Below are 23,105 nucleotides of genomic sequence, written 5' to 3'. Positions count from 1 at the left end.
ATTTCTACTTGTCCTTTTTAAGAGCCAACCCAGATGTTACCTCCTCTATAGCATTTCACTGGGTCACCTGACAGTGACTTCCTCCTCTGTACTTCTACAGTACCTTGTGTATTCCTCCATAGAGTTCTGCTTTATCTTTTTTTGGTGCCCTTCTCCCCTTTTCTATGCACAGAATACTCAGCACAGTGTTTAGTAGGTATTGGGGGAAGCACATTTTAATGATTCAAGTAATAACAACTAGAACAATAGCAGTTAGCATATATTTAGAATTTCCTGTGTGCCAGGCCTGGTTCTGAGTGCTTTCTAGGTATTGATTAATTTTCACGGCAGCCCCATGAGAAGATGCTATGATAATCCCCAGCGAGACATGAGGAAACTGAGGTTAAATAACTTGCCTTAGGTCATGTGGCTAGGAGTGGGAGGCGGCATCTAAACTCCAGTGCCGGATAGTGTTCTTTACCTCTCTATATATGGACAGCCCCCAGAGGTCTTCCACTTGTTATTGTGAGGTTAATTCTCAGCCAATTTTTAAGTGGCTGCAAGTTTTCCTGAAGGGATTGGCCACAAAGGTAGTGATCATTCCTTTTTCCCTGAGGTTTTCATAAAGTCTTTTTGCCAGTGGAATATTTGTAGCTGAAGCCATTTAGGAGACAATGAGGTGCTTAGGGACGGAGTGCTGCTGTTCTGCTGATGACACAATGTTTTATGTGCTGCAACGTTAGAGGGTGCAGGCTCTGTTTCCTCAGACCAGAATGATTGAGGGACACAAGTGAGAGTAAGCAGATTGCAGTTTAATCTTGGAAAGATCGAAGTAATTTGTACAGACCAGTATTTAGACTTGACTAGGAGAAAGGATGTTATTTGTAGAAAAAGCAGAAAAATAATATGTGTGCAAACAGTGTCTTTCTGTAAAATCAGTAATGTCTCGGTTATTATTTTCAAAGAAAGCTTCCAAAGTGAGATTTCAACTACTTAAAGATCTGAGTTGATTACATCCCTTCTTTTTCACTTCTTTCCCCCCAACAGTGTGTCCCAGTGTGTCCCTAAGATCAATCATTGATTCCTTTTTAGTGTCTGTCAAGTTTAACACCTCTCAGATTCACAGGTCACTCTGTGTTCCAGGACCTTATCATATCCCATTTTTATTAAAGTGGCAACTTCCAGGTTGGTCTTCCTGCCAGTTGACCCTCTCACTGTGTCCTGTGCAGTGGCCAGATTAGATAATGCCATTGTTGTCCTGAGATTGCAAAACTAAACTTCTCCACCCAATAGTTAGAGCTCTTCAGTAAGAGCACCCTTTGCTCCACATACTTTTTCCAATTTTAATTTTACTATTGAATTCAGCTCAATCATTATTTACCCACCCCCTACCTTCCTGTTGTGGATGTGCTATTTATTTATTAATTTTTTTGTACTGGGGATAGAACTCAGGGGCACTCTATCACTGAGCTAATTCCCCAGCTGTTTTATTTTGAGATGGTCTTGGTAAGTTGCCCAGGCTGGCCTAAACTTGCAGTCCTCCTGCCTCATCCTCCCGAGTAGCTGGGACTACAGGTGTGACCACTGTGTCTGGCATCATTTCTCATGTAAGCCTTATGATAGTTCAGAGAGATTTTTATTCTTCTTTTCTAGATGAGGAAACCAAGAGAGAGAGAAAACACCATGAAGGAATTGGCCTATAGGTACACAATAATAATTTGTTGATCAAATGATTGAAAGTAAACAATTAAGAAAGCTTGCGCTGTACTTGAACCTGGGTCAACCTGATTCCAATTCTTTGGTATCCTGCCTCCCAGTGTGGTCCTGTTTTGCTTATTACATGACAGTTACATTCTCTGACTACAAATGATTTCTAGTTTTTTTTTTTTTTTTTTTTTTAAATATACCTCTGGGGTAGCCATTTTGTCAGCCTCTACCCCAGCCTATTTCCTCCTTTTCTTTAGAACTCTGCAAAACTTATTGTGGTGTGTACCTTGATACCTGGGCCACATTTTATATTCCTATTCCCTTTATACTTGTGTATCATTTATATCATACTAGATACTGATTTGTAACATTTCTACCATATGCACATGTGTACGCTTTTGGGGGCAAGGGGCTGAGTATGGGAGATTAATGGTCAGACAGACAGACTTGGGTCCTGGCTTTGTTTCTTATTATCTGTGTGGTCATGGGTAGATAGGAACTTAACTTCCCCTGGACCCAGTGTCCTTTCTTCCAGCCTTGCTGATAGAAGTTGTACAGATCATCTAAAGGATCATAAGTTTAGAAAATGCTGCCAGAGGGGCTGTGGTTGTGGCTCGGTTGTAGCGTGCTCGCCTAGCATACATGAGGCACTGGGTTTGATTCTCAGCACCACATAAAAATGAAATAAAGATTGTGTGTCCACCTACAACTAAAAAATAAATATTTAAAAAAAAAAAAGAAAATGCTACTGGAGCCTTTGGCACAGAGCAGGTGACCAAGACTTGTTGATTCACTTCCTCAGACCATTAGAGCTGTTTGAGTTGTGGGTGGCCTGACTGTAGTTAATAGATATATTTGCTGAGATTCAGTTTCTGTGGTTTAGTTTTCTCCTCAGGGATGACGATCTTTCTGGCAGTATTATATTGACTTTACTAACGCACCTGTTAAAGAATATGCAGTTATTTGGCAGATACTACAATTATAGAGTTGTTAGGTGTGGGGGAATTTTTAATCCTCTCTTTTATTTAACTTTAATTAAATAAAATCTATTGAATTTATTGTATCTTTAATATATATGCATTAACCTTTTTCCAGTGTACTTTCTCAAACTAATACTTCCTAGTGTTTTGAAAGTGTTTTGTGCTTTTTGTTTACTCATTTTTAATTTTTGTTTTCTTCTGTATGCTCCTTTCAAGATAACTTCCGCCTGTTTTAGGTGTGACACTGGAGAGATAATTTCTGCCTTTGCTGACCCAGAGTTGTGCTCATCAGAGAGCGGTTTTCCTTTTTCCTGTTGTTTAGTAGCAGTTCCCTAGGGTTCCTATGACACAAATTGGTGGAAGAGGAAGACTTGGGAATAGGGAATGTGGTCTCTGCTGGAGCCATGTGTCCTTCAGGAGAAGGTAACTCAGAGCAGCAGCTGTTCTTGCCACACCAGCCACAGCTGATGCAGGAGATCAGACCTGCCCAGCTGAGCCGAACTGCTGGGTGGGGTGCGGCATGTTTATATGGATAGACAGGCCACCTCACAATTTGAATTGTTGGGCCTTTACATTCTAGGGCCTGTGGATACAGACATGAATAAACTACTATTATGCTCTGAAGGAATTGCAGGTTAGTAGGTACACAAATCATATTGTGTACCTACTAATGAACATTTCATATTAAAAACTCGACTTAAGCCAGGAGCCATGGTGTACGCCTGTAATCCCAGTGGCTAGGGAGGTTGAAGCAGGAGGATCACGAAGCCAGCCTCAGCAATTTAGCGAGGCACTAAGCAACTCGTGAGACCCTGTCTCTAAATAAAATATAAAATAGGACCGGGGATGCAGCTCAGTGATCCATTGTCCCTGAGTTCCATCCCTGGGATTCCACCCCGCCCCCCAAAAAAAAGACTTGAAATAAAATTTGATATGTCTCTCTCTTTTTTGAGGGGTGGTGGTGCTGAGAATTGAACCAGGGCCTTATGTGTGCAAGGCAAGCACTCTACTAACTGAACTACATCCCTAGCCATGATGTATCTCTTTTTGAATGATAGAGCTAAATCATCTTTGTGTCATTTAGCATAATTTAGTTATAGTGTAGGTATAATTTTGAATTCTTCTTTTATACTTTGGAATTTCTTGTTATTACGTATGTGAATAGTGATTAGATTACATTCTATAGAGCAAGTATTCTGTGGTTTACATGACTCTCTTGTAAGCAGGGTCTGCTTCATGAAGGGTCCTGGGGGAAGGCAAAGGTAGCGGTATCTCATCAAACAGTAGAGTGGTGACCTTGGTGCAGAGCATGTAATAGCCATTGCAGTCTAGCACGTAGGGGAGACTTGACTTTCATTGAGTAGCATCTGGGGAACAAAGAGGCAAAAGTGGTCTGGAAATAAGAGGAACTCAGTGGTGTATCTAGGAGCTGAGAAGGGGCTTGTGCCATTAATGATGTTAGAGGTGAGTGGGGCCATTCTACGTTTCTGGCTACTGGTGTAAATAAATAGACAGTTAAGAGCATCTGGTAAACCTGAGGGTAGAATTGCTAAACTTGATGACGACCTGACTTTGTGGCAACAGTAGGCTTCATGGTGGGGAGGCTGGCATTGCTGGAGAATGGTGTGCCACTGAGTAAATGGAAACCAAGTAAGCATTAGGGCAAGGAGAATGAGTTCAGTGTTCACTTAGCTCTACCTGTGAACCGATTAGAGAGAGGATGACAGTTCTATCCGGTGGAGAGTGATGGAAAAAGCAGAGGTTCAGCAGTCCAAGCTCTCCTCTACTTGTTATTAAATATTTCCAGTGACTTTGTTGCAAGGCTCAGTTTCCTCACCTGGAAAAACGAGAGGGTAAAACCCACTTGCTGGTGGTCATTTTGAAGGTTAAGTAAACAGGTCCTGTGAGAGCTCTATAGGCTGTTACTCTATTGCATTATTATATTAAGTATTATCTTTTAAAACTTTGACTTTCTATCTCCCTTCATCAGGCAATGTCAGGATTATATTCCAAGGAGAAATTTAGACCATGGCTAACTTCAGCTGTGCTCAATTTGCCCAAAGGAAGTAGGTAGATGGAGCTGTGTGATATTAGTTAGAAAAGAGGTTGAAACCATAATTGTTTCAGTGGGATTTTTTCCCTCTTCCCCACCCTGTGAAAAGTGTATTTATATGTTTTCTAAGGCTCTCCTACAAGTCTAATTTGATGACAAGAATTGCCATTGTTGCTAAATTTATTACATAGTCACCTTTTTTTCCCTGAGTGACTCATTATTGAGTCCTGGAAATGCAACTGTGTTTTTGTTTAGAGGAGGACGTGGTGGTAAGGGAGAACTTGGGGATGACTTTTAAATAAGAGAACTTTGTATTATATTTATCTGTCTGGAGGCAATAAATCTGTTTCAGCAGATTAAATACAGACTTCTTTATAAAGCCCTGTTTTCTCAAACCTCTTATCAGCAGCACTTGGCAGTAATCACACCTACAGAAACTTGTAATTTTCCTCAAGGAGGTGACACTGACAGAATTAAAAATGAAGGAGCCCCCCTGAAAAGCAAGTTCATTACAAATTAACAGTGGTCTTAGCAAAGCAGTGGGCTAAGGCGTGTCAAATAGCGATATGGATAAAGAAACCCAGCATTTTAAACTGTCAGAGCTGGGAGCAGGGCTAGCCTGAGAACAAATTAATCACATATTGTCAAGGCAAAGTTGCATCAAATTAACACATCGGATTCCAGCATATTAATGTTAGAATGCTTTCACCTGATTATTACTGCAAACCATTGCCACTCTTTGAATGCAAAGATATAATTAAATTGCTAAATAGAAAGTGCATATAATATCTCCACATGCATTTAGGATGCATGAGCTGAAAAGTGCACATCCTAGGAAGTGACAGATTCTATTTGTAGGGGGAAACTTTACTTTTTTTCCTCTTTTATTTACTTGGGAGTACTAGAGTATGAAATTAGAAAAGTTAGTTATGTTATTCATATCCTATATGAGTTAGATGAAATACAGGTTTAATTTAACTGATTTGCTACACTGGCTATGAGTACATAATTACCTCTGCATTTTTCTGGAAGAGAAATGGGAAAATGTTGCACAATAGTCCTTTGCAACAAAATTGCCCATTACATATAATCTTAGTGTGGATTTGTCATCAGAAGTTGCTTTGGAGAAACTAGATTGGCCATTCTGACATCTGTCTTTTACATAAGGATTACTTTCTGGCTCTGCTTAATCTAGTGTGTGTGTTTTATTATATTTAAAATGAGAATTCAGGCAGAAGCCCAGTTGTGGTTGACCTTTCTTATCAAGAAGGGAGCCCAGTGAAGAACTTGGTTTTTATTGGTTCCTGCTTGTCCCAGATTATACTGGAGCCAGCCTTCTGACTTATTGTTTCTGTTATTTTCATTCAGCTTTGCTGTCTTTCTTATTCACATTTAGTTAGACTTCTCTTTTCACTTTTGGGAAAAAGCAGTTTTGCATTTATAAATGTTCACTTAAGCAGCTAAAGGACTTGTAGTCTTGAAAAAGGGAAGTAATGATCACCAGGAGCCACCATGGGTTGACTCAACCTGGCAGCACAGAATAACCTCATTTCTTTTCTTGGATGTGGTGATTAGCTAGAGTACTTTGGTCATGGTGTTCTGAATATCAGTAAAGCATCTAACTCATTAACAGAGTCTTGCACAGTATTCTTGTAGACAAGCTTGAGAAACGTTAGCCAGTGATCCTGTGGTTAGGTGGACTTCACCTGGCAGACTGACTAGGCACAGAACAGTGATTAATGGATTCATGTCAAACTGGAGAGCTATCTGTTGTGGTAAACTGTAGGGCTCTTGTGTGTTCATTGCTGTCCAGGACTGAATGAGAACATTGATGTCAGGCTGATCACATTTATGGAAGGCAGATATCTGGGAAGAATAGCAGGCATGTGCAAAGTCAGGGCCTGAAGTAGTGTTGACAAGCTGGAATGATACTTGCACTTATGTCATTAAGGAAAAAAAAAGCAATCATTTGTGCATGTGGTAGAGGTAGAGAAAAGGGAAGGGGAAGATGAGGTTTAATCAAGTAGTACATAAAAGGTTTGGGGTTATGATTGATATATGCTCAGCATGATTCATCAGGGTCAGATGGTTCAAAGAAAAACTCATTCAATTTCATTTCTCAGATACTTTTTGAGTGCCTGTATATGCCATAGACTTGACTAAATACTGAGGATACCCTGGTGAATGAGCTAGACGTAGTCCCTAGTCTAGTGATATGTGTAATCTTGGAGAAGATCAAGATGATTATAATACAGTATAATAAATGTTATGGGAGGGAAAGTTAATAGGCTGAGCTCCTTCGAGGAGCAGCACTGGCCTGGAGTAGGGATGAGAGAGCATCAGGGAGACACCTTAGATGAATTCTAAACCAGGCCTTGAAGGATGGGAGAGGGTTAGTCAGGGAAGGGGCATCCAGCAAGGGAGGGGAAATACTGATGAAAAACTATGAAGGAAAAGAGAGAGATTCTGGTGCATTCTGGGTAATGAAGGTGGTTGTGTGCACCTGGAATACAGGATGAGGGTGAAAGGCAAGTGATGAGACTTAACAGGAAGGGTTTTGACTTGTTCCTGAGAATCTTATTTGAAACAAGGAATTGTTATTCGAAGATCTGGAAAAAAAATCACTATGGTTAGTAAGAGCAGAGAATCTGGGGCAAGGGGTAGGGACTTCTTGTAAAATAGGTGCTTACAACTGTGAATAGCTTCTGTTCAGACAAGGACCACTGGGAGCTGGTGGGAACTTGGAACCAGGCAGAGTGTGTGATTTGAAGTTTGTAAAATTGGTCCAGAGAAGAGAAGACTTAGAAATATCTTGAGTATTGCCTGAGGATAGTAGAAGGGTTCTCAGGTAGAAGAGGCTTTGTGTGGCTCTGCCAGGCTGGGCACAACAAAGGGAATATTAGTCATCTTTCCATGGCAAGTGTTCAGTGTTGGCTGTGTCTGGAGGTAGAGTAGTAAAACAGACGAGCCCTGATTCCCTAGGTTCACATTGAAATACCAGGGCTGATGTATTACTTTGGACAGAAATTTTCTTTTTCTGGGCCAGGGTAGCCTAGCTTTATCTATAAAATAATAAACTACTTTTTTTTTTTTTTTTTTTGGTGGTAAGGTGAATTAAACTCAAGGATTCTCTACCACTGAGCATTCCCAACCCTTTTGGTTATTTAGTTTTTAAATTTTTGACACAGTATCTTGCTAAGTTGCTGAGGCTAGCCTTAAATTTGTGATCTCCTGCCTCAGCCTCCCCAGCTGCTGGGATTACAGGTAAGCCCCACTGTGCCTGGTTTAAACTACATAGTTTTTGAAGGTCAGAGAGAGTGTAGTACAAAGCACCTGGCACAGATCTGGAGGAATCTAGCCAGTTATTGCAGAATCAGAGTTCTTGAACCCTTGAATGCCTCAGAGATTATTAGGTGTCACTGATACCTGACACTGACCAGTTTCTACCATCAGGGGATCTAATGCCTTATTCGCCTTGGGCTTAATGCCCCCTGCCTTTCAGCAGTCTTTGGTCCTTCTTCCTACACAGAGAGTTTGTGAGCTCAGCCTGCAGATTAATTTTGATATTCATGTCCCTTCAATATGTTTATAAATTAAATATGCTATAAAAGTCACATTTATTGTACTCTAAAGACAGCTAAAAGTGACTTTTACATTATACATTGCTCTATCTACCTCTTACTAATATAGATGTTTGGGGGTGAACCATGCCTACAGTTCCATATTCTTGTCACTCTCTTTTCTTGTCCAAGTTTTTTTTTTAATTGTAAAAATACGCATTAAATTTACCCTTTTAACTAATTTAAGTGTACAATACAGCAGGGTTAAATTATATACACATTGTTGTGCCGTTAAGTCTCTATAGCTTTTTAGTCTTGCAAAACAGGCTCTATATCCATTGAACAACTGCTTCAGTTTTCTACCTTCCCTAAGCCCCTGGCAACTACTAGTCTACTTTCTAAGTGTTGGTTTTAGGTATCTCATGTAAGTAAAATAATGCGGTGTTTGTCTTTTTGTGACCAGCATGTTTTACTTTTTTGCATAATGCCCTGAAAATTCATATATGTAGCATATGACAAAATTTCCTTCTTTTTTAAGACTGAGTAATGTTTCATTGTGTGTATATGTATTTATGTATGTGTGTATGAATATGTACTCATATGTGTATGATTACATGTGTGTATATATGTTTATATACACACAAATATATACATATAACCCCCCCACACCTACCCACATACACTGTCTATCCATTGATCTGTTGGTGAACATTTAGGTCGTTTCCCACTCTTGTGGAATAATTATTGTGAATAATGCTACAGTATACATGGATGTGCAAATCTCTTTTTTTTTTTTTTAGAGAGAATTTTTTTTAATATTTATTTTTTAGTTTTCGGCAGACACAACATCTTTGTTTGTATGTGGTGCTGAGGATCGAACCCCGGCCGCACGCATGCCAGGCGAGCGCGCTACCGCTTGAGCCACATCCCTAGCCCCTGCAAATCTCTTTTTGAGATTAAAAAACATCTAGAACTTGGGCGGGGTCAGTGGCTCAGTGGTAGAACAGTTACCTAATGAGCCTAAGGCCCTGGGCTCAGTCCCCACACTTCAAAATAAACCAGCCAACAACAAAAACCTACAGTGGGGCTGCAAGATTGTATTGTAATTCAGTTCTTAACTTTTAGAGGAATTTCTGCATTGCTTTTCATAGCAACTGCACCATTTTACATTCCTCCCAGAGAGTATACAAGGGTTTTATTTCTCCATATCCTTGTCAACAATTACTGTTTTCTGGTGTTTTTTGTTTTCTTTTCTTTTTGCTATTGAACCATCCTAATAGTTGTGAGGTGATACCTTATTGTGGTTTTGATTTGCATTTCCCTAATACTACTGACAACTTTTCATATGGCTTATTATCTTTTTGGTCTCTCTTTGTTTAGAGAGATGTCTAATAATTCCTTTGCTAATTAAAAAAAAATTAGTTGTAGATGGACACAATACTTTTATTTTGCTTATTTATTTTTTCAATGTGCCAGGAATCCAACTCAGTGCCTCCTGCATGCTAGGCAAGCGCTCCTTTGCCTTTTTTTAAATTGAATTGCTTGGGGTTTTCTGTTGATGCTGTTTTTGAGTTGTAGGAGTGTATAGACATTGTAGGTATTAACATTCTTAATCTGATGCGGAGTTTGCAAATATTTTCTTCCATCACATGTACTTTCTTCTTAATCTGTTGATTTTTCCCTTTGCTGCATACAAGTTTTTAAGTTTGACAGTCCCATTTTTCTATTTTTGCTTTTGCTATCTGTGTTTTTAGTATCATATTCAAAAAATCATTAGCACAACCAATGGCATGAAGGTGTCCCCCTGTATTTTCTTGTAGGGGTTTTATAGTTTCGGGTCTTACATTTAGGTCTTTAATCCATCTTGAATTAATTTAAAAAATTTTATAGACGTATAGCTTGCCTTTATTTATTTTTTTTATGTGGTGCTGAGGATCAAACCCAGTGCCTCACCCATGTTAGGCACGTGCTCTACCACTGAGCTACAGCCTGAGCCCTTGAGTTAATTTTTGTATATTATATAAGATAAGAGTCCAACTCCATTCTTTTGCATGTATACAGTTTTCCCAGCACCATTTAAGAGACACATTTTTGTCTTAAGTGACTTAAAATGAGAGTACAGTTCACAGGTGTAAATATAATGTACAGAATCTTATCCTTCATATTTTATAACCTTTATTGGTGATCTGCATAGTGAAACATTTTATTTAAAATACCTTTTTCCCTACCTCATCACCTGCCCTGTCTTCTATGACATCATATTGTGTTACATCATGGTCCCTGTGCTTTGCACTTATGGTTCTTTCTGCCTAGAATGTTGTTGTCATTACCTTCTTGCTCCTCTTTCTTCTCTTTTTCTTCTTTGCAGTGCTAGAGATCAAACCCAGGGTTTCAGACATGCTAGGTGAGCACTTTACCATTAAGCCGCATCCCTAGTCCCTAGAATATCTTCTTTTGTCACTGAATTCCTATTTTGTCTTTTAATGTTCAGCTCACACATGACTGCTTCTGACTCCTGCAAGTTTACTCCAAGCAGTACTTACTGCATTCCATTGTGACTATATTTTATGTATCTTTGGGTCTGTTGAGAATGTAAGATCTGTGTGAACAGGGATGGTGTCCAGTCTGTCTTTATAACTTCAGCAGCTGCAATAGATGCTGGCACCCATTAGTCACTCAGTAAAACTAAATGACTGAAGAGGCTGTCTTTGTCATACAGACTGCAAAGAAAGAAAGGCAGGGTGCCTGGGCTTCACTGTAACTTGATGAACTGTCTCCTGGATTTTAAGATTAAGAGGTGGGTTAGTTCCAGGGTTCCTCCCCACTCTGACAGTGTATGAAAACCGCATAGGGAATTCTTATCCAAGTGTTCCATGCCACAATTTCCACAAGATCTACCTCAAATCAAATAGGATAAAACCTCAGACCTTTTATTTGGTGTAAGAGGTAAGGCATTTTCCCATTCACAAGTCAGGTGAAGTAAAACAAGCTAGCTGAGCCTTACCCACGTGTCCTGGTCCCAAGCAGTTTTGACCTTCAGTGCAGGCAAGGCATTTCTTCTGGCCTTACTGTTCCCATGCCTGAAATTGGGAAGATTAATAGGTTCGTCAGTTTTTATGATGTGTATATTTGAGGGGGGAATGAATGTATTTTGCAAAAGCATGTTCAGTATTCTATCCTTAGGAAATGAAAGATTAATTCTTACATAAAAACTTTCAAAAAGTAAAGCCTCATAAAAATTTGGCAGTGGGAATAAGCAGAAGACAGAAGGCGTTTAATGGCAGTGGTAGGGCACACATGATTTTCAGGGGAGTGTGAAGTTTTTATAGTCATCAGCAGGGGTCATAGATTAAAGATGGTCATGAAACACTGCATTAGTTTCTGTTCCTATTCTATTTTCTGTGTTTCTATAATGATGAAAATTTCCTGGGAGGCTTCAGTGGAATAAGCCCTACTTGGGTGGTTATGTATGAGTTGCCCCTGCCGTTTTTGTTTCCTTTCTGGTTTTCTAAATTGAAATCTTACTCCACCACTTACAAACTATGTGAGCAAATCATTTAATTTCTCTAAACCTTGGTTTATTTAAATCTGTAAAAGGGATAGGATGATAGATATTATATTCTTCATAAACTTGTATTGAGGATTTGAATACATAATTAAAATAAAGCACTCGCATAGTGACCGACACATCATAAATGTTCTATATGTCCTAGTTATTGTTAGGAATTCATAGGTGAACATCAATCATACCTGTCCCTGATCTGACTTTAGGAGCTTAAGCATTAGACAGAGAAATCAGGAAAATGGAATTAAACATGTCCACTTTATTACTGGTAAATCAGGTTAAGATCTGGAGCCCTATTCAGGTTTTCTTAATACTTTCCCCACTGAATCTAATCTAGCAGAGTCCAGTAGAGCTTTCTCAGATGATGGGACTGTATTATATCTGCACTGTCCAACGTGGCAACCACTAGCCACATGTGACTGTTAAATACTTGAAATGTGACTAATATGACTGTGGAACTGATTTTTAAATTTTATTTAGAGTGATTTAAATTTAAATAGCCAGTTGTGGCTTGTGGCTATTAGATTGTATTGGATAGTGCAGGTCTAGACATTGACATGACTCACCCAGAGAAGGATTGCATCTGCAGAGGAGACCAGGTTACTAGAATTAATGTTGTACCCTCTCCATACCAGTAATGGGATCAGAGAGCTGGACCCCCAGACCTGCTTCTAGAAGGCTGGTTAGAGTCCTGACCCCACATGCTGAACACACAGAAGCAGTTGCTGAGCTGCTTTCAGAGAAAGCCTGTAACAGGTGAGGCCATGCCAGGTAAATCCGTCTTCTTGGCACAGAGAAGGGTGAGGTCTACTGTTCCCAGTATTTCTAAAAGGGCAGAAGGTCCTATTTTATGGCTGAATTTAGGAAACCTGGGAAAAGAAGAAATAGTTTCTTTACCATACAGTGACTAAATGTTGTGCATTCTCCTAAAACATCAAACCTAAACTTTCAGTTCTTAACAATAAGAACTTGCTTACATTTTACTTCATTCCAAACTTAAAGGAGACCCCAGTAGTTCTTACTTGTGTACATGTGTATTTTATTAGTATGTGCTTACACGATCCAAGTGTATCATATTTTTCAGACACAACAAAGATAAAAGCTTAAAACTACAATTAGAATATTTTGCGAGCCTCTACCCTGTGTTCAGTATGGTCTCGAACCTCATGGCCTTGGTAGGATTGTGAAGAATCATCTGCTTCTTTGTAGTTTTTGTTTTTCCCAATTTGTCCTCTTTTTATCAGTATCAAATATTAAAATAAGTTCTAGGCATTATAGTTTGTTTCTTGGAAGGGGAAAGTTGATGTATCTTTTGAAACTTTTCCAAAGTAGCATCTTGCTATGGGTTAACATGTGCAGTTTCACAGTATGGAGTGTCCTCTTTTTTTTTTTCCAATTAAAAATTTTTAAAATTTGATCTTTTTAGGGGCTGGGGTTGTGGCTCCGTGGTGGAGTGCTCATCTAGCATGTGCGAGGCCCTGAGTTTGATTCTCAGCACCACGTAAAAATAAACAAAATAAAGATATTTAAATAAAATAAAAAAATTTGTTTTTTTTAGCTATACATGACAGTAGATTGTATTTTGACATACATACATGGAGTATAACATTCTTTTTTAAATATTTTTTTAGTTGTAGATGGACACAATACCTTTATTTTATTTGTTTATTTTCATGTGGTGCTGGGGATTGAACCCAGTGCCCCACGCATGCTGGTAAAGTGCTCTACCACTGAGCCACAACCCTGGCTCCAAGTGTAACATTCTAATTAGGATTGAAGTGTCTTCCTGTCTATGAGTTACAATAGTTCTTAATCTTTCATTTTAGTACACTCTTCCTCCTTTTAAAAAATAAACAGTGCTCATACTCTTAAATGTTTCAATCAATGTCCTTTCTCATCAGGTGTATTCAGACTGTTTAAATAGTGGCCTTAAAGATGCGTGTATAGTTGTGAGATATGAGTAACTGTTTTAATGACCTTGTAATTTGTATAGTGAGGATGTAGTATATCTAAAGTAGCAGTCAGTTAATTAGAAAGCCTATTTAACCTACGTGTATAAAAATTTCAATTAAAGCATCTTTGCTAAACTTTTTTTTTATTGAGTCAATTAATTGGAACATCCTTGAAAATAGATATTGTCCTGGAATAATAAAGCATTAAAGATTTACTGTCTGTCAGGCATTGTGCTGTTTTATATAATGTCTCACTTAATTCTCACAACAACCGGTAATTTCACTGGTTCACTAGATCTCATTTCTCTCTCCATTAATATTAATAACATTACTTACTCTGATGTGTTAATGAGGATTAAATGAGGTAATACTTGCTCACCTTGAAGTGAACACTTGGTAAACTATAGTGCTGTTGTTGTTACTCTTATGTTTGGTTCCATATTTTAAATAGGTAATGCATTTTTATTGTTCAAAGATAAAAAAGAAGGCAGGCATGTCGATGCACACCAGTAATCCCAGTTACTAGGGAGGCTGAGGCAGGTGGATTGCAATTCAGGCCAGCCTGAGCAATTTAGCAACATCCTATCTTAAAATAAAAAATAGAACAGACTTGAGATGTAACTGAGTGGTAGAACACTTCTAAGTTCAATCCCCAGGACCACAAATAAAAGATAAAAAAATAAATAAATAAATAAATAAACAACACCCACACACACAAAAACAAAAACAGATATTAAGCAGTGAAAATCTTTTGCTTTCTCCTGTTCCTCATTCATCTAGTCTCTACTCATACCCATTTCACTAGTTTGTCTATCTTTTAGCATGTACATAGGAAATATGAATATATATTCTTAATTTCCTCTGCTTTTATACAAAATGTAGTATACTTTTTTGGTAAGTGTGGTGTTATGATCACACTTAGGGTCTTGTGCATGCTAATAATATGCACATGGTATTCCATTGAGTCACACCTGCTGCCTAATGTAGCATACTTTTAATACTGTTCCAGAACTTGTTTTTTTTTTTACTTAACTTCTAAATCTGTCTCTCTTAATGCCCAGGAAATTTCTCATTCCTTCATGTAGCCATGTGGTATTCCATTGTATGGAAGTATTATAATTTGTTTAACCAGGGCCTTATTGATTGAGGCTTGAGTTGTTTCTAAACTTTTGCCTCACAGTGTTGAAGTGAATAACTTTGGACATAAGGTCTTTTGCACATGTACAATTATAAATGTAATTATAGGAAACAGAATTGCTGGGTCAAAGGGAATTTGCATTTATAGTTTTTCTAAGTATTGACAAATTGTCCTCCATAGGGATTGTGCCGGTTGTATTTCCACCAGTAACATGTGAGAGTGCCTTTTTTTCAGCTTTGCCCCAGAATTTATCAAATGTTTGGATATTGGCCAATCCTATAGGTGAACAATGAATCTGTAATTTTTTTTTACTTTATGAAATCTTTTTTCTCAATTTTTATTATGAGAAGCAACATTTGTATTTCAGTTAAAATATTACCAAAGTCTTAACAACTTCCTGTTAAGTCTTTACTAATGGTTGATTGTGTAATTTTAATTAGCATTTCTCTTGTGAGGTTGGCTGCCATTTCATTTGACAGTTTTGTGAACTACCCAGGTGTGTAGGATTCTTGATCTTTTTCTTATTTTCTAGGAGTTCCTTTACATGTTAGGGGAGCTTAGTCAATTTTATTGTGTATCTTGGCTTTGTTCATGAATTTATTTTTGACTATGCACTCTTTTTATAATGTAGTGAAATTTATAATTTTTTCTTTATAACTTCTGGATTTTTAAAAAAAATTATTTATTTTTGCGTGTTGCTGAGGATCAAACCCAGTGCCCCACATATTGCTAGGCAAGTACTCTACCACTGAGCCACAACCCCATCCCCTAGCTTCTGGATTTTGAATTAGTGTGCAAAAGGTTTTTCAAATGCCTTGTATAGTTAAGTTTATTTCTAGGTATTTATAGTTGTTGCTACTGTAAATAGGGTCTTATTTTCTGTTGTGTTTCTAATTCTATATGAAGCTGTGATTTTGGTGTATTTATTTTATATTCTTTTGTATGACCACATTCTCTTTTTGTAGTAGTGTTTCGTTTGTTCTTTTAGGATTTCCATATATTGTGTACAAGAATGTTATTAACATGCAATAACATATAGCATAAAATAGTGCCTGGTTTTGCCTTTTCCAATTTTGTGCCTCTGCCTGCTTTTTCTTGTCTAGCTTTACTGTTAGTTGTTTTGTTATTCCCATGGTATATGGCATTGAACTAAAAGTTGACATTAAGTAAATGTTTATTCTCTTTAAATTACAACATGTAAACATCTCAGAAATGTAGCTAGCCAGTGTTTATACGAAATGAAGAATATTAAAACAAATTTTTAATGGGTATAAATAAGGAGGACATAGGTGAAGATGTTTTTGATTTCTTCTAAGTGACCCTTTGCTGCAGTGCTTATGAAAATCTATAGTAAATGTTTGCTGTTGCCTTTCCTATTTTTGAAAAATATCACAAAGTATATATTTTGAGTGACATTTTTTTGTCTAATCACTGGGTGTTCTTTCTTTCACTTTGAGAAAAAAATCATGCTTGACAAATGTGCCATAATATTATATCTTTGAATTCTATCAGCAATACTCTTATCATTGTATTAAACAAAGACCAATTTTGAATTAGCAACTGAGATCAGCTTAAGGTTTTCCAGAATGTCAGTTAAACTTGATAGTAGTTTTGGATTTTTCTTTTCATGCCAAACTTTATTTACCTTGACTCACAGTAGTCTCATGATTTGCATTTAGTAGCCAGCCTTTTGCCTTAAGATGGTGTTTTTGATTTGTAAACTAGAGGGAACTTGAAGAATTAAAGGAAGAGAGAAAGGAGGAAAAATGCTTGCAGGTGTTCATAGTACTTTATGGAATCCTCCTTCCCTAAGTCCTTAAAGGAAATTATTGGTCACTTAGGAAGAACAGGGTACTTTCATTTTCCACAGAAGGGGGAAAGGTTGTGAGACTTTTTGCTCATCGATGAGGAACAAAAATGAGTTTACTTGTAAATATTTTTGTTTTAAATAAAAAAATTAAATATTGAGTAGATACAGAAATTTAAAAAAAATAGATACAAGGAGCCAGGTACTGTGGCACAACTAAACTTGTACTTGGGTGACTGAGGTAGAAGGATTGCAAGTTAAGGGCCATCCTGGGCAACTTAGTTCGACCTATCTCAAATTAAAAAGGGCTGGGATATAGTTCAGTGGCAGAGAGCCCCCAGCGTTCAATCCCCAGGAAATATATACACATGTACATGTACACACACACACACACTCACACACATGCAAGGTGTATAGTTGTACAATAGTTACTTATGTACTCATCACCCATTTTAGGAAGATGGGCATTACTTTTACTTTTGAAGGCTCCTCTCTATCCTCCTTGTTCTTCTCCCACTGACAGAAGTCTTTAATTCCTTTACTGCTTATAATTATATGCCTGATAATTTATCTCCCCCCAAAATTTCTTTTTGACCTTTTCCTAAAGAGAATTATGTTTTGAGTGTTTTTCTGTACATTTTTTCTGACAGCATTATGTTCCAGCATTATGTTGATGACTGTGGTTGTAATTAATTCATTTTCATTAAGGAAGAGACTCCTTGGGCTGGGATTGTGGCTCAGCAGGAGAGTGGGCGCCTAGCACATGTGAGTCTGTGAGTTCGATCCTCAGCACCACATAAAAATAAATAAAAATAAAAAAAAGTATTGTGTCCAACTACAACTAAAAAATAAATATATAAAAAAAGGAAGAGACTCCATTGTATGTGTATACTGCAGCGTATTTATCTGTTCCATTGTTGATGGACACTTGGATTGTTGCCAGTTATTGCTATTACATATAATGTTGGTAAACATTTTACATGTGTAAGAATTACTCCAAGGCACAGGCTTACATCTTGGATGATGAATTACATACAATAAGAAATACAACTGAGCATAGTGGTGCATGCCTGTAATTTCTGCACCTTGAACTCAGCAACATTCTGTCTCAAAATAAAAAATAAAAAGGGCTGGTGATGTGGCAAAGTGTACCTGGGTTCAATCCCCAGTACCCAAACAAACAAAAGCCTATTGTGCATCCAACCCAGTACACACAAGTAAGTGTGTATATGTATATATAGACATATGACATGGAAAAAATTTCATGGAAGAATTCTCTTACTAAGCTAAGAATGTACTTTGATATTTTTTGTTCTAATCAATTTACTTTAAAAACTGTTAGCTGAAAATTGATTTCCTAACTCTCAGGACCATGGTTTGAAAAACTGTCACAATACTTACAAATGTGGAATTATAGGGTCAAAGATATATGTGCAGCTTCAGACTTGATAATGCCAAATTGTTTTCTGCTTTCCATTATGCCTGTCCAACATGTGTCATGTCCTACTCACCCCATCAGACTTAATCTTTTCTAGTCTTGTGGTATGAGATTATCTCATGATTATTTTATTTTATTTTTTTGTGTGTGTGGTATTAAGGGTTGAACCCAGGGCTTTGGGTTCAAGCAAGCACTCTACCACTGAGCTATACCCCTAGCATTGTGATTTTTAGGGGGAAAAAAATCTTTTAGTTGTAAGCGGACACAATACCTTTATTTATTTATTTATTTATTTATTTATTCATTCATTCATTCATTCATTCTATGTGGTGCTTAGGATCGAACCCAGTGCCTCACACATACTAGGCAAACACTCTAGCACTGAGCTACAACCCCCGCCCCAGCATAATGATTTTGATTTGTATTTCTTGGATTATATTTGAGATAGAACATCTTTTTGTGTGTTTATTGGTCATTTCATGTTTCTTTATTCTTTATTCTTTTTTTTTTTTTTTTGTGCTGGGGATTGAACCCAGGGCCTTGTGCATGCAAGGCAAGCACTCTACCATATCTATCTATCTATCATCTATCTATCTATCTGTTTCTGTCTATCTGTCTATCTATTTATATGTGGTGCTGAGGCACATGCTAGGTGAGTGTTCTACCACTGAGCCACAACCCTAACCCCCAGAATAAACAGTAATTCTTCTTCTTTTTCTTTTTTTAATTATTATTTTTTGGTACCAGGGATTGAATTCAGGAGCATCCGACCACTGAGTCACACCCCCAGCCCTATTTTGTATTTTATTTAGAGACAGTCTCACTGAGTTGCTTAGCACACTTTTGCTGAGGATGGCATTGAACTCGCCATTCTCCTGCCTCAGCCTCCCAAGCCAGTGGGATTATAGGTGTGTGTCACCACGCCCAGCTAGTAATTCTTATTTATTTATTTATTTTTGAGAGAGAGAGAGAGAGAGAGAGAGAGAGAGAGAGAGATTTTTTAAATATTTATTTTTTAGTTTTCGGCAGACACAACATCTTTGTATGTGGCGCTGAGGATCGAACCCGGGCCGCACGCATGCCAGGTGAGCGCACTACCGCTTGAGCCACATCCCAAGCCCTAGTAATTCTTATTTTTAACATACTAAGTTTATCAGTCTTTTTTTTTTTTTTTAAATTTTTTTGCAGCAGGGTTAGAACCAGGTCCTCACACCTACTAGGAAAGTTCTGTACACTGAGGTCTTTTACTTAAGGCACAAGTATTAAGAAAACCTTTCCTACCTCAAGATTGTACAGTTATTCTCCTACATTGTTTTCTTACTTAACCCATGCTGAATTGATATTTTCTACATTTGTGGTATGAGGGGGAGATCCAATTTTAGTTTTCTTTGTGTGATTAAACTACTGTTTTGGCATTATTTATTCTGTCCCCTTTTTCCCTCTGATTTTTGGAACTAGTCATATGTTGGATTTCCCTGTTGTTTTTGAATTTTATTCTGTTTTGGTGATTTATTTGATTTTTCCCTGGGTTAATATCGCACTATCTTAATTGCTTCAGTCTTAAAATAATTTTTAGTATCTGATAAATTATGCCTCCTTAACCTACTTTTTATTTACAAGTGTCTTGTATATTCTTAATCTATTGCCCTTCTGTTTAATTTTGGCAGTCACTTATCAATTTTTATAAAAAACTCTATGGTTGATATTTTGATTAGAATTAGATTAAATCAGTAGATCAATTTGAGAGAATTGACATCTTTACCATTTTGAACATGATATATCTTTCAATTTATTAAGTAATCTATAATGTCTTTCATAAAATTTTATGATTTCATGGAAGTCTTAATGTCTTGTTTGATTGATTCATATATGCTTGTTTTTTTTAATTCTAATCTAAATATCTTTTAACTCAGTAATTTCCTGTTTTTTATTGATGTATAGACATTCAGTTGATTTTCCTGTATTGATTTAATCTCAACACCTTTTTAGCTGTTTTTAATTCTATTATTTAAAAATTTTTTTTTTTCGTTTTAGGTTTTCTGTATAGTCAATGGTTTGCAAATAAAGTTTTTTCCTAATCCTTGTACTTCTTTTTATTGCTCTACAAAGCTAAGACGTCCAGTACCATGTTGAAAATAAATAGTCTTAGTCAAATATTAAAGGAAATTCTTTCAACATTTCTCCATTAATTATGGTTGCTATTTGGGTAGATGTCCTGTGATGGGATAAGAAAGCTCTTTTCAGCTCATAGTTTGCCATGATAATTATTACTTTTAAAATCATGAATGAATGTTGAATGTACTGAGTTCTTTTCTGTGTTTATGCATACAACCATATGATTTTCTTCTTTAATCTCTTAATGTGATTACTTATTAATTTATTTTCTTACATTAAACGAGCCTTGCAATTAAGATAAATTCAACTTTGGTCATCCAGTATTCTAGATTTTATGTTTGTTATTGGTTTGGTTTGCCAATATTTTCTTAAGGATTTTTATAGCTTTGTTGATAAGTAAATTCGGCCTGTAATATTCTCTTATACTCTCAAGTTTGGATATGGAGATTTTGCTACCCTCATAAAATGATTTAGGAATTGTTCTTTTTCAATAATAATATGAGTATATTGAACAATATGAGTAATATTGAATAGTATGAGTAATATTTGTATCATCTATTCTTCGAAGGTTTTATAGAACTTGTTAGTAATACTGTTGTTATCATAGTCCCCCTGGGAGGCAGACCAACATTGAGGCAGTATGCAGGAATTTTGTTAGGGAGTCCTTTCAGGATCAGTATCTGTGAGAAGAAAAGAGGAAAACTGGCTTGGGTAGAGGAACAAATTAGACTGTGGTGCAGTCACAAGAGAGTGACATTGTGGGGTACTGTGAAGCTTAAGAGGCCCTTTAGGGTTGTCCTAAATTGGGAGCCAGGCCTCTGTATTCTTGTGTCTGACCCATCTTTTGATATTTGCCACATTGAGGAGGTGTAACTTTGGGCACGGTGGCTCTGTCACACAACACAATCCTAGGAAAGGAGTCTTTCTAGTGGCTGGGAAATATACCTTCCATTCCTCTGGGGAGACTGGGAGCATAGCCAGTGACTGTGCCAACCCACCTGCAGTGCTGCTGGAGTGGACTTGCACACCTTTTGGTCTGTGGTTGATTTTTTTCTCAGGGGAGGCCTAAGCTAAGATTAGCAGAATGAGCTATGCTCCACCCCCAGCCCATTTTATTTGTAAATTTTAGGCAGGGAATTACTAAGCTACTGAGGCTGACCTTGAACTTTCAATCCTCCTGGGTAGGTGGGATAACAGAAGTGTGTCACCTGTACCTACCTCTACAACTAGTTTTGTGGGTACAGCTGATACACATCTTTGTTTTCAACAATCTTCTGTAGTCTCTTCAACCTTGGTTAGTGCAACAACCCAGAGTCTCTTTCTTGAGTGTCCTAACCCCTATTTACCTTTCTCAAGCTGTGGTTGCTTCATTTACCATCAAAGTTGTATGTAAGAGTAATAAGACAAGGCCAACAGATTTACTGGCTAAATGTTCCTTCCCACCTTTCTGTAACAGGAGCCCTATGTTCTATTGATGAAAGACATCACTCTTGTCAGGATAGTGATTTCTCTTCTTTTTGATGTCCCTTGGCATAAGGAGCCTGGGCAGTAGCTGTAGTTTTAACATAAATGTGACTGTTGCTGTGTCTCCTGGTGGAAGCATTCTTCCTTTGGGAGTCAGGTTCCCTTAATCAATGAAGCCCAGAGTTGTAGCATTAGAGAACATAAATCTTCAAGTGAGTCAGTGGGAGTAATGGTGAATGAGGCCACTCCTGCTTTTTCCTTTCGGTTCCTGTAATCATGGTTTGGTCTGTCATGAATAAGTATCATATAATTGTTGTTGGATTTTTTTTGTATCCTACAGATGGTGTTGCTGTTGCACAAGGTGTCCATTTCTGAGCTAGTATGACATTTTGACCTAGTGCTTTAACTGTACCTTCATCAGGTTAATCTGTTACTGTTAGGCTCATAGATTCTGGGTAGTACTGGATCTCATGGTTATATGCTACTACCACACCTCCTTTCCTATAAAGTGGATTCTTTAAAGTGGTGCAGTATTATGTAGATTGCCATCTTGGTGGATCAGGCATTCTGAGATAGTGGTGCTGATTGAGGCATTACTGGCAGGAAAGGCAAACCTATACTTGAATATGTGTTGATCTCTTCCAAAACTCTTGTCATGGAGGAAGGGTTTAGTGCCATCAACTTGACACCGAATAGCTGGTTGGTCTACTTAAGGGATGATGCTTTATTGAGAGTTCAACGTGTTGTTTCTGTTGCTGGATGTGGGGGTAGGGTGGATATCAGACAGCAGGCAGTAGCAAGATTAGTCTTGTAAGTGGAAGAATGCTCTTGGGTGCATATATATTGCTTCTATTCCTGTCATGGCTACTCTGTTCATTTGCCCATGTGCTAGCATAGGAGAGGCCAATGAAGAGACTAGCTGAAGTTAAATGAAATCTGTGTTGGGAGTCCCCAAGACCACTCCCTATTTCACAAATTTGATAAGTCTCACAGGACTCAGCATATAGTTACACAGAAGTCTCTGATTTATTGCAGTGAAAGGATACAATACACAATGAACAAAGGAAGAGACACATGAGATGAAGTCTAATGGAAACCAGGCACACCCTTTCTATAGTCCTGTCCCAGGGATTTCACATAGGGCACGCTTAATTCCCCCAGCAAGGGTTGTGTCAACGTGGATGAAGCATTGTCTGTTAGGGAATCTCAGTAGAGACCTAGGACCCAGAGTTTCTTTTGGAGCTGTTTACATGAGTACCCTCTCTCTAGAATGCACCAAGACTCCTAAGTCCTAGAAGGAAATCAATGATCAGTGAACCACTCTTTTTTTTTTTTGGTACCAGAGAC

General features: G+C 37.7%; 1 protein-coding gene across 6 annotated transcripts in view; it reads left to right on the top strand.

The window, feature by feature from the left end:
* Mapkap1 (MAPK associated protein 1) overlaps nucleotides 1-23,105 on the top strand; it is a 230,800-nt gene that overhangs the window by 62,168 nt on the left and 145,527 nt on the right. For 4 of the 6 annotated variants that reach the window (XM_077797105.1, XM_077797106.1, XM_077797103.1 and 1 more), the window contains one exon: nucleotides 19,199-19,264. The exons of the other annotated variants lie outside the window; for them this stretch is intronic. In XM_077797105.1, the coding sequence (XP_077653231.1) occupies nucleotides 19,199-19,264 (66 nt within the window). The remainder of the gene's footprint in view (nucleotides 1-19,198; nucleotides 19,265-23,105) is intronic. 6 annotated transcript variants of the gene reach the window in all.

This window comes from Urocitellus parryii, chromosome 4, assembly GCF_045843805.1.
Source record: "Urocitellus parryii isolate mUroPar1 chromosome 4, mUroPar1.hap1, whole genome shotgun sequence".
NCBI lineage: Eukaryota > Metazoa > Chordata > Mammalia > Rodentia > Sciuridae > Urocitellus > Urocitellus parryii.
Note: the sequence above shows the minus strand (reverse complement) of the source record. Positions and strands in the feature narration are given on the sequence as shown.